The 16,948-nt window shown below is 41.5% G+C and overlaps 1 protein-coding gene across 1 annotated transcript in view; it reads left to right on the top strand.

Annotated features, from left to right (window-relative positions):
- Positions 1 to 16,948, top strand: part of LOC120017357 (cadherin-23-like) — a 659,988-nt gene that overhangs the window by 277,670 nt on the left and 365,370 nt on the right. Inside the window, exons 6-7 of the mRNA XM_038960107.1 lie at positions 10,446 to 10,640; positions 10,861 to 10,989. Of these exons, the coding sequence (XP_038816035.1) occupies positions 10,446 to 10,640; positions 10,861 to 10,989 (324 nt within the window). The remainder of the gene's footprint in view (positions 1 to 10,445; positions 10,641 to 10,860; positions 10,990 to 16,948) is intronic.

The following is a 16,948-nucleotide window of genomic DNA, read 5'->3' as shown; positions in this document are numbered from 1 at the left end:
GTAAATTATATGCATATTCTACGATCTGGACCTGAGAAATAGTCCGTTTACCTTGGGAACGTTATTTTTAGAAAAATATATATAATCTGACCCCTAGCGTCAAGAGGTTAAAGGTTGAGACCGAGTCTGCGTCTCTCACGTGGATAGCAGACCGTTCCATAAAAATTTAGCTCTGTAGGAGAAAGCCCTGCCTCTAGCTGTTTGCTTAGAAATTCTAGGGACAGTAAGGAGGCCTGCGTCTTGTGACCATAGCGTATGTGTAGGTATGTACGGCAGGATCAAATCGGAAAGATAGGTAGGAGCAAGCCCATGTAATGCTTTGTAGGTTAGCAGTAAAATCTTGAAATCAGCCCTAGCCTTAACAGGAAGCCAGTGTAGAGATGCTAGCGCTGGCTTTATATGATCCAATTTTTTGGTTCTAGTCAAGATTCTAGCAGCTGTGTTTAGCACAAACTGAAGTTTATTTCAAATCAAATGAAACTTTATTTGCCACATACAGAAAATACAACAAATACAACAATTTTTTTACCGTGAAATGCTTACTTACAAGCCTTTAAACAACAGTGCAGTTCAAGAAGAAGAAAATATTTACCAAGTACGCTAAAATAAAAAGTAATAAAAAAAAGTAACACAATAAGAATAACATTAACGAGGCTATAAACAGGGGTCACTGGTACCAAGTCAGTGTGCAGGGGTACAGGCTAGTTGAGGTAATCTGTACATGTAGGTGGGGGCGAAGTGACTATGCATAGGTAACAAACAAACAGCGTGTAGCAGCAGTGTAAATTGTCAGGTGGCGATTTTTATGATTTGTTCAACAGTCTAATGGTGTAGAAGCTGTTGAGGAGCCTTTTGGTCATAGACTTGGCGTTGCGGTATCGCTTGACGTGCGGTAGCAGAGAAAACATTTTATAACTTGGGTGACTGGAGTCACTGACAATTTTATGGGCTTTCCTCTGACACCGCCTATTATATAGGTCCTGGATGGCAGGAAGCTTGCCCCCACTTATGTACTGGGACGTTCAAACTACCCCCTGTAGCACCTTACAGTCAGATGCCGAGCAGTTGCCATACCAGGCGGTGATGCGACCGGGCAGGATGCTCTTGATGGTGCAGCTGTAGAAACTTTTCAGGATCTGGGGACCCATGCCAAATCTTTTCAGTCTTCCTAGGGGGATGTTGACACCAAGGAACTTGAAACTCTCGACCCTTCTCCACTACAGCCCCGTCAATGTTAACTTCTTATGGCTGCATCCCAATACCGGGATCTATATGACAACAGCCAGTGAAAGTGCAGGGCGCCAAATTCAAACAGAAATCTCATAATGAAAATTCCTCAAACATACATGTGTCTTATATCATTTTAAAGGTAATCTTGTTGGTAATCCCACCAAAGTGTCCGATTTCAAATATGCTTTTCAGCGAAAGCACTACAAACGATTATGTTAGGTCACCATCAAACCACAATAAGCACAGCCATTTTTCCAGCGAAAGATAGCAGTCAGAAAAAGCAGAAATAGAGATAAAATTAATCACTAACCTTTGATTATCTTCATCAGATGACACTCATAGGACTTCATGTTACACAATACATGCATGTTTTGTTTGATAAAGTTCATATTTATAACAAAAAATCGGAGTTTACATTGGCGCGTTACATTCACTAGCTCCAAAAACATCAAGTGATTTTGCATAGCCACATCGTTTCAACAGAAATACTCATCATAAATAAAGATAATAATACAAGTTATACACATGGAATTATAGATATACCTCTCCTTAATGCAACCGCTGTGTCAGATTTCAAAAAAACTTTACGGAAAAAGCAAATCATGCAATAATCTGAGACGGCGCTCAGAACAATAGCCAAATTAGCCGCCATGTTGGACTCAACAGAAACCAGAAAATACATGATAAATGTTTCCTTACCTTTGATGAACTTCATCAGAATGCAGTCCTAGGAATCCCAGGTCCACAATAAATGCTTGATTTGTTCGATAATGTCCGTTATTTATGTCCAATTAGCTACTTTGGTTAGCGCGTTTGGTAAACAATTCAAAAGTCACAAAGCGCGTCCACATAACGTGCCGAAATGTCCAAAAGTTCCATAACAGTCAGTAGAAACATGTCAAACGATGTACTGAATCAATCTTTAGAATGTTCTTAACATACATCTTGAATAACGTTCCAACCGGAGAATTAGATTGACTTCAGATGAGCGGTGGAACGGAGGTCCTCCTCATGTGAATGCGCATGTGAAAGCATGGTCAGCTCGTGGCAGTGATTACTCATTCCTGTCTCCTTCGGCCCCCCTTCACATTAGAGTCATCAGACAAAGTTATATTGACTGTTGACATCTAGTGGAAGCCGTAGGAAGTGAAAACTCATCAATATATCGCTGTAATTTCAATGAGAGCTTGGTTGAAAATCTGCCACCTCAGAAAAAGGTCAAACAGGAAGTGGAACTTCTCAGGTTTTTGCCTGCCATATGAGTATACTCACAGACATAATTCAAACAGTTTTAGAAACGTCAGAGTGTTTTCTATCCAATACGAATAATAATATGCATATATTAGCAACTGGGACTGAGGAGCAGGCCGTTTACTATGGGCACCTCTGTGCACCTTTCATCCAAGCTACTCAATACTGCTCCTGCAGCCATAAGAAGTTAATGGGGGCCTGTTCGGCCTGCCTTTTCCTGTAGTCCACGATAAGCACCTTTGTCTTGCTCACATTGAGGGAGAGGTTGTTGTCCAGGCACCACACTGCCAGTTCTCTGACCTCCTCTCTATAGGCCGTCTCATTGTTGTCGGTGATCAGGCCTACCACTGTTGTGTCGTCAGCAAACCTAATGATGGTGTTGGAGTCGTGTTCGGCAACGCAGTCGTGGGTGAAGAGGGAGTACAGGAGGGGACTAAGTACACACCCCTGTGGGGCCCCAGTGTTAAGGATCGGCATGGCAGACGTATTGTTGCCTCTCTTACCACCTGGAGGTGGCCCATCAGGAAGTGCAGGATCCAGTTACAGAGGGAGGTGTTTAGTCCCAGCTTAGTGTCCTTAGCTTAGTGATGAGCTTCGTGGGCACTATGGTGTTGAACGCTGAGCTGTAGCTGAACAGCATTCTCACATAGGTGTTCCTTTTGTCCAGGTGAGAAAGGGCAGTGTGTAGTGCGATTGAGATTGATCATCTGTGGATCTGTTGAGGTGGTATGCGAATTGGAGTGGGTCTAGGGTGTCCGGGAGAATGCTTTCAAAGCACTTTATGGCTACCGACATGAGTGCCACGGGGCGGTAATCATTTAGGCAGGTTACCTTCACTTCCTTGGGCACAGGGACTGTGGTGGTCTGCTTGAAGCATGTAGGTATTTCAGACTCGGTCAGGGAGAGGTTGAAAATGTCATTGAAGCCACATCACAGTTGGTCCGTGCATGCTTTGAGTACATGTCCTGGTAATCAGTCTGGCCCAGCGGCTTTGTGAATTTTGACCTGTTTAAAGGTTTTGTTCACATCGGCTACCGAGAGCGTTATCACACAGTCATCCAGAACAGCTGGTGCTCTCATGCATGCTTCAGTGTTGCTTGCCTCGAAGCGAGCATAAAAAGCATTTAGCTCGTCTGGTAGGCTCGCGTCACAGGGCAGCTCACGTCTGGGTTTCCCTTTGTAGTCCGTAATAGTTTTCAAGCCCTGCCACATCCGACGAGCGTCAGAGCCGATGTAGTAGGATTCAATCTTAATCCTGTGTTGATGCTTTGCTTGTTTGATGGTTCGTCGGAGGGCATAGCAGGATTTCATATAAGCGTCCGGATTACTCTCCCACTCCTTGAAAGCGGCAGCTCTAGCCTTTAGCTCGTTGCGGATGTTGCCTGTAATCCATGGCTTCTGGTTAGGATATGTGCGTACAGTCACTGTGGGGACGTCGTCATCGATGTACTTATTGATGAAGCCGATGACTGAGGTGGTGTATTCTTCAATGCCATTGGATGAATCCCGGAACATATTCCGGTCTGTGCTAGCAAAACAGTCCTGTAGTGTAGCATCCGCGTCTTCTGACCACTTCCGTATTAAGCGACTCACTGGTGCTTCCTGCTTTAGTTTTTGCTTGTAAGCAGGAATCAGGAGGATATAATTATGGTCAGATGTGCCACATCGAGGGCTTTGTATGCATCTCTGTGTGTGGAGTAAAGGTGGTCTAGGATTTTTTTCCCCCTGGTTGCACATGTGACATGCTGGTAAATATTTGGTAAAACTGGTTTAGTGCTTTTTCCGGGTAGCCGGAAAGTAGAGCGTTGCATCTAGAAGTAACAAAAGCATTTATACATTTTTCTGCATCATTTTTGGACAGAACGTTTATGATTCTTGCAATGTTACGAAGATGGAAAAAAGCTGTCCTTGAAATGTTCTTGACATGTTTGTCAAGAGAGAGATCAGGGTCCAGAGTAACGCCGAGGTCCTTCACAGTTTTATTTGAGATGACTGTACAACCATCAAGATGAATTGTCAGATCCAACAGAAGATCTCTTTGTTTCTTGGGATCTAGAACTAGCATCTCTGTTTTGTCTGAGTTTAAAAGTAAAACATTTTCCACCATCCACTTCCTTATGTCTGTAACACAGGCTTCAGGGAGGGCAATTTTGGGGCTTCACCATATTTTTTCGAAATGTACAGCTGTGTATCGTCCGCATAGCAGTAAAAGTTAACATTATGTTTCCGAATGACATCACCAAGAGGTAAAATATATAGTGAAAACAATAGTGGACCTAAAACGTAACCTTGAGGATCACCGAAATGTACAGGTTATTTGTCAGAGGACAAACCATCCACAGAGACAAACTGATATCTTTCCGACAAATAAGATCTAAACCAGGCCGTGTAGACCAATTTGGGTTTCCAGTCCCTCCAAAAGAATGTGGTGATCGATGGTATCAAAAGCAGCACTAAGGTCAAGGTGCACGAGGACAGATGCAGAGACTTGGTCTGACTCCACTAAAGATAATTTACCACCTTTACGAGTGCAGTATGATTGGGTCTAAAACCTGACTGAAGCGTCTCGTATACATTGTTTGTCTTCAGGAAAGCAGTGAAATGCTTCGCAACAGCTTTTAAAATGTTTTGGGAAAATAAGCGCCATAAACAAATGGTTAAGGCTCCGGTTTGTGTTTTCAGCTAACAATTATATACAGGCTTTGTCAGAACTTTCAGTGTTGTGCCAGCTGGAGATACATATAGCAAGTTAATATTAGCTAGCTATAACATTACACAGGGTTGGGTAGGTTACTTTCTAAATGTAATCTGTTACAGTTACTAGATACCTGTCCAACATTGTAATCAGTAACATAACTTTTGGATTACCCAAACTCAGCAACGTAATCTGATTACATTATGTTACTTTTAGATTACTTTCTACTTAAGAGGCATTAGAAGAAGATAAAAATGTATTATCAATTGAACGACATCTATTGCAGGATAAATCAATGTTAAAGTTTACATAGCTGGCCATATATGGATGTTACATTTTACTTTATGGATTGGTTGTGTAGGCTTCTTCTAACCAATCACGTTCTACTACATATAACAACACGATTCAATTATATATTTACATTAAAAACTAAAGTCTATCAGAGTTCCAGTCATTCCAATAAATGTTATATCCCTTGATCTTCGTGAATAGGACTTGGAAATATGGACGTATAGATTAACCAAATTGTTTTACCTGAGCATGACCCCAAAACGAAGGACGAAATTAGCCAGCGATATTCTGTTGTTTATGATTTTGTTGTCATGGAAGACTGATTGGGCTCATTGATTTGAGTTGAAAAATAAATGCTGTGCTCATGGAATGGCATGCTTAGAGCACTACTGAAGAAACAAGCCCCACTTGTGTTCCATAAGCTCGGATCCGTACTGTGCAGCTGTTGCAAGAGAGCATTTTTCATTGGGTGTCCACTGGCTTCAAAAACAACGACTGACAGGCAGCTTAAACTTCTTGAATTCAACCATTATTGGGTTCAAATACACATTTAGATTTGTGAACAGCCATCCACAACAACCACAATCTGTCATTTGTATTTTTTATTTAACTAGACAAGTCAGTTAAGAACAAATTCGTATTTACAATGACGGCCTACCCTGGCCAAACCCTAACCCGGACGAGAATGGGCCAATTGTGCGCCGCCCTATGGGACTCCAAATCACGGCTGGTTGTGATACAGCCTGGAATTGAACCAGGGTCTGTAGTGACGCCTTTAGCATTGAGATGCAGTGCCTTAGACCTCTGTGCTACTCGGGAGGCGCAAATAGCTAAATCTGAGAGCAGCAGTCTTATTCACATCAATGCGCTATGTAGATATAAATAATAAGTGATATCCGTATCGCCGTAGACTAAAGCACTGCTGTCATCCTTACCTCCAAACATTTATTCAAGTTGGATAATCGTTGGATGCCGACAGCAGTCACACCATTGGAAGACATAGCTTGGACTGGAGCCTACAAAAGCCTATTCCTCTTTTTCCGCGATCCATCAAACACATTTGGTGTGTCATCATAGTGGTCTCTGACTTGTGGTCAGACTCACTCAGGTGGAACAAATTTAAACTTGCACCTTTTTTCAATGCTGATTTGAATGTCATTGAGAAAACAGAGAAGTGTCAAAGATTTTTTTTCGCAAACATCCTTTCTGAATTTAAAAGTAATCCTCGAAATAATCATCTAGTTTTTCAAAAGTATCTGTAATCTGATTACAATATTTTTGCTGGTGAACGTAACGGATTACAGTTAACGTTTTTTTTGTAATCCATTACTCCCCAACCCTGACGTTACATACTGTTCAAACACTTTGCGGGTCAAGGGTGGTTGAACTTAGTTTTCTGAAATGAAATCTTCTTTGTCGCTAGAAGCCAATGGCTCGAACATATATGGTTGGATCTGTTGGAATTCACTCTCCAGATCTTCCAAGGGAAGCAAATCTTTCTCGAGAATGTCATCAGACACAAAGCTGGCAGGGACCACTTTGTAGCCCATTGTTCCTCCGGTGATGTGTGTTTGCTGTTGACAAAACTAGTATAAGCACAGATAGAACAATGAGTCAGATATTTCACAGGCTGTATAAATATGAAGCATCTGGTTGGCGTTTCCACTCACTGCCAAATATGGTGTTGAGAGGAAGCCCAGTGGCCGGCAGTGGGAAAAGATGGAGCAAGATGAATTTGGCCGAAATTTTCTCATCGATGAAACATTTGATCTTCATACATTTTTTGGTTTCCTAAAATATAATCTGTAAGAAACATAGTGGACTGCATTTTGTGGACTTTACCCCTTACTAAAGTTTTAAAAAATGGTGTTGTTTAGGAGTGCAATGGCGCATTGAGTTATTGCAAATGCGCACTTTGTAGAGTAGCCGTTCCCTAACGGAAATATGCAGATAACTGTAGAACACGCCAATAGGATCTCACGAGCTCGTGCTTGGCTGTGCCCACCTTCTTGCTTGTTCTGCCCACTATGATTGATTTGCTCCCATTGGAGACAACAGGCAATGGTCTATCTTGGGTTAGTTATAAAAATCTTTGGTATAAGCCAGGACACTTACATGCCCACCTTTGCAACGTAATACCTGCCCTTGACCTTATGCCTGCCCACATGTGAAGGTGCAAGTAAATTACGTGATAAATACTAGGTGAAAAAGAGGCTTGAGGCAGTCTATGTTGCTATCTGACTAGTTATAAAATCCGTTGATGTGTAAAGGGATCTGTAAGATATGGCGATTCGTTGTTGTATTTGCTTTGTGAAGGTGTTTTATGATTCTCCTTGTATGGAGGGTGGCTTTACTAAATCACATGATTGATTGACCCTACGGATTCTATGCACGATGACACCCCCCCTCCACTGCCACCATTCTTATTTTCTTTCTTTCTCTCTCTCTCTATCTCACTCTCTCTCTCTCTCTCCATATCTCTCTCTCATCCCTCTCTCTGGGTGGCAGGCACCTTAATCCAGTGAGACAGACCTGCTGATGCATGCCTGTCTTTCTGCAAGAGGACAGGAGGGAGGGATGTAGGAGTTAGAGAGAGAGCGAGAGAGAGGGTGTAGGTGTAGGAAAAAGAGAGACAATCTGAGAGAAAGAGACATGGAGGGTAAGATAGAGTGATAGGCAGAGTGATGTCAGGTGATGTAGACATGGGGAGCTAGTCAGCTTCTATTACCTGTGTTATGCTGTTGTGTTCCCTGGGCAATGGCCCTTGGCCTCCCAGCATACCCCTGTAGTACGACTGATAGGGGCTGAGGAGCACTCACACACACCACACACCCTCTCCTTTGTTCCGTGGGAGGTGCAGCAGACCATACTTTCCTGCCAGTGCCACTTTACATTTGGCTTACGACCCCCCCACACACACACATAAACACAAACACACACACACACACACTTGGTCACTCTCTACTGCTTCTGGCCAGGTGTGTGCGTGCACGTATCTACACGTGTATATGTGGCTTTCTATGTTTCTATTGTGTTTGGGAGTTTGGATATATTTGCAAAAAATGGCTCTCAAGGTAGTAGCGTCCGTTTTATGGGCTCCTGACCAATTGTGCTATTTTGGGTATTATTTTTGCGCTGATCTTAACTTTTTTTGTACATAATGTTTCCGTCATTATTTCCTATGACGGAAAAGAGTTTCTAGACATCATAACAGCCATCACTAACCTCGATTTGGACGAGGACTTCTTCTTCAATGAGTCAGAGGCGAAAGACATATTTCTTATCCTGGACCATGGCCAAATCCCCGACCCTCGAAGAAGGAGGAGACGGCTCTATAGAGGCTGGCGTGCGGCATGCCTGACGAGAATACATCGGAGAGTGGATAAATCGCCTCTACACTCTGTTCTATTGGCGAACGTGCAATCACTGCAGAATAAACTGGATGAGCTCCTTTCGAGACTATCCTATCAACGTGATCTAAAGAACAAGGACATGGTAAATATAAATCAAGCTGTTTTTTTCTATACATCGGCAGGACAGAACGGTGGCATCAGGGAAACTCAGGGGAGGGGGCTGGTGCCTTTTTGTTAACTACAGCTGGTGTGCGATCTTTAATATTAAGGAAGTCTCAAGGTTCTGCTCGCCTGAGTTAGAATACCTCATGATAAGCTGTAGACCATACTATTTAGCAAGAGAGTAAATAGTATGGACGATGATAAAGCCTACAGGGAGGTCAGAGACCTGGCCTCAACGTCAGCAAGACAAAGGAGCTGATCATGGACTATAGGAAATGGAGGGCCGAAGACAACCCCATCCACATCGATGATGCTGTAGTGGAGCAGGTTGAGAGCTTCCTCAGTGTCCACATCACTAAGGATTTATCATGGTCCACACACACCAATGCAGTCATGAAGAGGACGCGACATTGCCTCTTCTCCCTCAGATTAATCATGGGCCCTCAGATTCTCAAAAAGTTATACAGCTGCGCCATTGAAAGCATCTTGACTGGCTGCATCACCGCTTGGCATGGCAACTGCTTGGTATCTGACCGCAATGTGCTACAGAGGGTAGTGCATTCAGCTCAGTACATCGCTGTGGCTGAGCTCCTTGCCATCCAGGACCTCTATACCAGACGGTGTCAGAGGAAACCATTGTCAAAGTCTCCAGCCACCCAAGTTATAGACTGACCATCTCCTTTGCATCGACAAGGTAGCTCCCCCCTCTCAACCCCTAATGAATGGGAAAGATTGGCAACATCTAACTTATGTTGCTGATCTCTCCCATCATTTGGAATTGAGGAAATTAGTCTTGGGTCTACACACTGAATTGTGTGAGACATGGACTCATCTTGACATTAGATCACTGTTGAGTTTTAAAAAATGATTATTTTGGGGCCCCCGAGTGGTGCAGCGGTCTAATGTATTACATCTCAGTGTTTGAGGCATCACTACAGACACCCTGGTTCGATTCCAGGCTGTATCACAACTGGACATTATTGGGAGTCCCATAGGGTGGCTCACAATTGGCCCAGCGTCGTCCGGGTTTGGCTGGTGTAGGCCGTCATAGCAAATAAGAATATGTTCTTTACTGACTTGCCTAGCTAAATAAAGGTTAAATAACATAAATCTTTTTTTTTATCATACTGGGATCTGTTATTTTCTAAGACACTTCTGTGTAGTTCTAAAATGTGAGGAATCAGTTGTTGTGAATGGTAATCGTATTTCATTATTTCCCCAGTTACTACTTTGCTTAATTCTCATTGGTCAGATCTTGTTAATTAGTTGAGAAGAAAAAGGACATAGTTGAGTTTGTGCTTGGCTGCAAATGTGGCCAATTCATCATTAAATCTGCAGAACAGTAATCTGTCTCAATTCAGTGTTTCTACATAGAGTCATCCATCCATCTTTTGAAGAACCCTTCATACTACAGAACAATGACTGTATGCCAATCTGTGTGCCTGTCTCTCCCTGGGTTCCAGAACACTCCAGTGGGCACCTCAGTGTACCAGGTGAATGCCACAGACCCAGACCAAGGCACAGGGGGAAGTGTGCTCTTCTCCTTCCAGCCCCCTTCTCCCTTTTTCTCCATCGATGGAGCCCGTGGTACGGTCACTGTCACCAGGGCTCTGGACTACGAGACCACCTCGGCCTACCAGCTCACGGTCAATGCCACGGTGAGGGAACACACAAAGTACAGATAAGCTTACACACACAGTTTTAAAAAAAATAACGTAACAAGGCAGGATGGTGTTCAGTAGGGCACAGTGTAGCATAATGTTTTAAAAATGAAAGGGAGCAAGTCCAGGTAATCCCTCCCTGTTTCAGTCTGTTTTCTTCCTAGTGAACATGACCAAGGTGTGACCATGCTTGTGTTTGATCTGCTCTCTCCATCAGGACCAGGATAAGAAGCGGCCTCTATCCAGTCTGTCTAACTTGGCAATCACCATCACTGATGTCCAGGACATGGACCCCATCTTCACCAACCTGCCCTACAGCACCAACATAGAGGAGGATGCCCCACTGGTCAGTAATACTCCTCCTCTCATTCCCCCTTTCTCTACTTGTCCATCTCCTCCCCCACCTCTTCTCCTTACCTGCCCTATCCTAAGGCACCAACACAGAGGACTCCTCCATGCCGGTCAGTAACACTCTGTTTCATCTCCCTCCTGTCTCTGAACACCATCCAGTTTTGATTTCTAGTTGCCATATATCTGTAAACTGGGCTGTGATGTTTCACAAAAGTTCTGAAACTTTCTAGTCTCATAGTTTCTACAGATTGTAAATTAAAGATAAGATTTTTTTGCTAGGAGTATTATGTTATTGATTGCTTGACTATGACTTTTCAGATTACCCAGCGGTGCTATTTGCATAGTTAACTCCAGGTAAATGTAGCAATTCTTCAGTTATTCCTGCGACCAAAAACAAGCTACATATGGACAGTATCAAAATAAATAATCAAATGATTCTGTCTCTGAGTTTTGAATCAGGCGTCATCTTGTTTATCAGTTCATAAACCATGTGTCTTGAAAACCAGCTATTTTGCCATCTGTATGGCACATCTGTCCATTTTTTGGTCCTTAAATGAAACTGGTATACTTTCTTTATTTATCACAATTTTGTCACGATCGTCTTGCTGTGAGAGATTGGACCAAGGCGCAGCGTGTGCAAAATACATCTTCTTTTATTTAGAAGAGAGAGGGAAAAACCACGAAACGAATACTATACACAAACTAACAAAATAACAAACTGACGACCGTGAAGCTAATATGACAAATAGTGCTGACACAAACACTACACATAGACAATTACCCACAAACAGCTAAAGCCTATGGCTGCCTTAAATATGGCTCCCAATCAGAGACAACAATAACCAGCTGTCTCTGATTGAGAATCAATTCAGGCAACCATAGACTTTCCTAGACACCTACACTGAACACTAACCCATCTACTATATTTAACCCCCTAAACCATACAACACCCTAGACCAGGGGTGTCAAACTCATTCCACGGAGGGCCGAGTGTCTGCAGGTTTTTGGTTTTTCCTTTCAATAAAGCCCTAGACAACCAGGTGTGGGGAGTTCCTAACTAATTAGTGATGTTAATTCATCAATCAAGTACAAGGGAGGAGCGAAAACCCGCAGACACTCGGCCCTCCGTGGAATGAGTTTGACACCTGTGCCCTAGACAATACAAAAACACACAAACTTTCCCATGTCACACCCTGACCTAACTAAAATAATAATGAAAACAAAGATAACTAAGGCCAGGGTGTGACAAATTTTCTTCTGCCAATTTTGATCTTTAATGCAGGGGTGACAGACAAGTTCCTCACTTTCTCCCCCTTCCTTTTGCCTCATCCATTTTTGGTTGTAATTTTGGACAAAGACATTTCCATATATTTTTGTTAGCTGCATGTGTGACATAACTCCAGCAGTCCGATTTATGATATAATTTAAAAGATTATACTGTTAGAAACATTTTTATCCAAGAATAATGAGTATATTTGATAATAATTAGTATAAATAATTAGCGTAATTTGTATATATCGATGACTATATTTGAGTTTAACCATTATATTTGTTGTAATATGTGTACTGTCTTTTCTGGTGGATTAAATTGAACTTGCAACCAACTTTCTATGGCTTGTTTTAAAAATAGCGATATTTTAGAGATTATTTCATTTTTAAATATCAAAAGTGAGAGGTTGTAATCTGAATAAAGGGAAAAAGGCCATTCTTGAACACGGGGTGAGCCATTCTTACTAATCTGCTAGAGAACCAGTTCCGATTTAGGTATAGCTTTTGTATGACTTTAGTGAGAGGTCTAATGCTTTAATATTTTGCCATTTCTGCCGTCCGAATTCATATTAATTACATAAATAGGCCCGTTAAATTTTGTCTGGCTTGCCATTCCAAAAATGTTTTAATATTTTTTCTCATATCAAGTTGTCAAAAAACAAGTTGTTAGGTGTAGGCAAGACCATAAGCAAGTAGGTAAACTGGGATATGACTAAAGAGTTAATCAGGGTGATTTTTCCACAAATAGACAGGTATTTTCCTTTCCATGGTAGCAAGATCTTATCTATTTTTGCTAACTTTATATTAAAATATACCAGTGATATCATTTATTTATTTCGGGATATGAGTACCAAGTATGTTCACTTCACTGTCAGACAATTTTATTGGTAAACTACTCAGTCATTTTTTAATGAACCAACCCTTATCATGATTTTTTTGTAATCCAGAGAGGTTAGAAAATGTATCTAGATCTTCTATGATCCAAATTGTGGATTTAAATGAAAACATGTATCAGCAGCATACAATGATACATTTGTTTTGAAGCCCTGGATTTCTAGCCCCTTGATATTATTGTTGGATCTGATTTTAATAGCTAACATTTAGATGGCCATAATAAACAGATACAGTGCTTTCAGAAAGTATTCAGACCCCTTGACTTTTTCCTCATTTTGTTACGTTACAGCCTTATTCTAAAATTCATTAAACAGTACCCCATAATCTACACAAAAATACCGCATAATGACAAAGAAAAAACAGGTTTTTACAGATTTTTGCAGTTTAAAAAAAATGATTTGATTGGAGTCCACCTGTGATAAATTCAATTGACTGGACATGATTTGGAAAGGCACACACATGTCCATCATTCTTTTAAATAGAAGAAGTTTGGGACCACCAAGACTCTTCTTAGGGCTGGTTGCTCTGCCAAACTGAGCAATCGGGGGAGAAGGCCTTAGTCAGGGAGGTGACCAAGAACCTGATGGTCACTCTGACAGAGCTCCAGAGTTCCTTTGTGGAGATGGGAGAACCTTCCAGAAGGGCAACCATCTCTGCAGCACTCCACCAATCAGGCTTTTATGGTAGAGTGGCCAGACGGAAGCCACTCCTCTGTAAAAGGCACATGACATCTCGCTTGGAGTTTTCCAAAAGGGACTTAATAAAGGACTCTTTGACCATGGAAAAACAAGATTCTCTGGTCTGATAAAACCAAGATTGAACTATTTGGCCTGAATGCCAAGCGTCAAGTCTGGATGAAAACTGGCACCATCCCTACGGTGAAGCATGTGGTGGCAGCATCATGCTGTGGGGATGTTTTTCAGTGATAGGGACTGGGAGAATAGTCATGATAGAGTGAAAGAGCAAAGTGCAGAGAGATCCTTGATGAAAACTTGCTCCAGAGCGCTCAGAACCTCAGACTGGGGCAAAGGTTCACCTTCCAACAGGACAAAGACTCTATGCACACAGCCAAGACAGCGCAGGAATGGCTTTGGGACAAGTCTCTGAATGTCCTTGAGTGGCCCAGCCAGAGGCCGGTCTTGAACCCGATCTAACATCTCTGGAGAAACCTGAAAATAGCTGTGCAGCAATGCTCTCTGTCCAACCTGATAGAGCTTGAGAGGATCTGCAGAGAAGTTTTTATTTTAATATATTTGAAAACATTTCTCAAAACATGTTTTTGAGTTGACATCATGGGTTATTGTGTGTAGATTGATGAGGATTTTTTCAAATCCATTTTGGAATAAGGCTGTAACGTAACAAAATGTGGAAAACGTTAAGGTCTGAATACTTTCCGAATGCACTGTAAATTCCAGTCATACTTTATAAAAAGCCTTTTCAAAGTCAGCTATGAATACCAGGCCTGGTTAGTCAGATTTTTCATAGTGTTCTATGTTTCCAGTACTTGTCTAATATTTTCACCAATGTATCGTCCATGTAAAAAAACCTGTCTGATTAGGATGAATAATATCCGACAATACCTTTTTAATTCTATGTGCTATGCATTTTGATAGAATTTTTGCGTCACAACACTGAAGTGTGAGGGGCCTCCAATTTTTTTATGGACTGGATCTGTAAGGGTCGACGCTGGAGACGAGAAGCAGGTAAAGGGAGTGAACATTTAATAACCACGGACAGGAACAGACTATGGACAGCGTCTGGACAGGGGGAACGGAAACGACAATAATGCTGACACGGGAATGAAACAGAGGAAACAGACAGATAGAGGGAAGGCAATCAAAACATGAAGGAGTCCTTGTGAGTCCAATGAGCGCTGATGCGCGTAATGATGGTGACAGAGAGGGCGAGAGGGAGAGCGGGAGCAGGTGTGACAGGATCTTTATATTTACCACCTCGGTCCTGTTTCGGTAATATTGAAATCATACCTTCTTGTTGAATATATGATAATCTACCATTTGTATAGGAGTGGTTAAAATATGCTAATAATTGTCTTCTGAGTACATCAAAAAAGGATTGATATACCTCAACTGGTATGCCATCCAGCCTTGGAGTTTTCCTGCACTTAAAGGCTTTAATTGCATCAAGAAGTTCCTCCTCTGTAATTTGGCCTTCACATGAGTCTTTTTGTACAGCTGTTAATTTAACATTGTTATTCTTAATTTTAAATGTTATTGTTTTTGTTGTAGTTTTTACGCCCTTTTTCTCCCCAAACAACTCCCTAATGGGCTCGCGAATCATGTATCCTCCAGCTGCACCAATGTGTCGGAGGAAACACTGTTCAACTGACGCCCTATGGGAATCCAGGCTGTAATGATGCCGCAAGACTGCAATGCAGTGCCTTAGACCGCTGCGCCACTAGGGAGGCAAATTTTACATTATTAATAGAAAAAAATCCTTACAATTAACTTCGGTTAGTGAACGAAAACATATGCTTAATAAGGATCCGCCTAAAATGACATACCCAAATCTTACTGCCGGTAGCTCAGGCCCTGAAGCAAGGATATGCATATTCTTGATACCATTTGAAAGGAAATACTTTGAAGTTTGTGGAAATGTGAATAGGAGAATATACCACCTTAGATCTGGTAAAAGATAATACAAAGAAAAAACCAACACATTTTTGTATTTTTGTACCATCATCTTTGAAATGCAAGGCCATAATATATTATTCCAGCCCAGTTGCAATTTAGATTTTGGGCACTAGATGGCATCAGTGTATGTGCAAAGTTTTAGACTGATCCAGTGAAATTTTTGTATCAATACTGCCCACATGTGCCTAATTGGTTTATTAATAACTTTCAGTTCAAAACTGTGCACTCTCTTCAAACAATAGCATGGTATTTGTTCACTGTAATAGCTACTGCATTTCTGTAAAAAAAATTGTATCAAAACTGCTCACATGTGCCTAACTGGTTTATTAATAACTTTTCAAGTTCAAAACTGTAAACTCTCTTCAAACACTAACCAAACACTAATAGTATTAGTTCACTGTAATAGCTACTGCAAATTGGACAGTGCAGTTAGATTAACAAGAATTTAAGCTTTCTGCCAATATCAGATATGTCTATGTCCTGGGAAATGTTATTGTAACTTACAACCGCATGCTAATCGCATTAGCCTACGTTAGCTCAACCATCCCGTGGACGGGACACCGATCCTGTTAAAGTACTTTGCTTCCTCTTTAAAAATATTGTTTGGTGAAACATTTTTGGAAGCATTTGTATGTTGAAGATAAAAAAATTGAAAAATGAATTTTTTCCAATATTCCATACAGTTTGCTTCATTTTTATAATATATTACTCTTGATCTTTCTTGAATAAGTTATTTTTGTTTTCCTCTAACTTATTCTGTGCCTCTTTGGTACAGTTTTTATTGCTAACTATCAATACTGTTAGTCCCTCTATTGAACTCTTTTGACCTAAATTACTTTTGTTTGAAGATGAGTTTTGAATTGTTGGCCTCCAAAGGCACATTTAAAAGTTTCCCCTTTACTTTACTTAACCATCTCCTTCTCTGCCTCTCCTTTTCCTCTTATCTGTCCATCAGTGAGATTGTTAGCAGGAGACTGAGGTTAGACTCTGAGTCAATTTGGGAGACCAATCTCTGTCTTTCTCTCTCTCTCTCACTCACTCGCTATCTCTGTCTCTCACTCTCTCGCTCACTCTCTCTCGCTCTCTTTATTTTCGTCTCTCTCTCTCTGTTGCTCTGTCTCTCTTCGTCTCTGTCTGTCT

This window comes from Salvelinus namaycush, chromosome 22, assembly GCF_016432855.1.
Source record: "Salvelinus namaycush isolate Seneca chromosome 22, SaNama_1.0, whole genome shotgun sequence".
Classification (NCBI taxonomy): domain Eukaryota; kingdom Metazoa; phylum Chordata; class Actinopteri; order Salmoniformes; family Salmonidae; genus Salvelinus; species Salvelinus namaycush.
The sequence above is the reverse complement of the archived record's forward strand: the minus strand, read 5'-3'. Positions and strand labels throughout refer to the sequence as shown.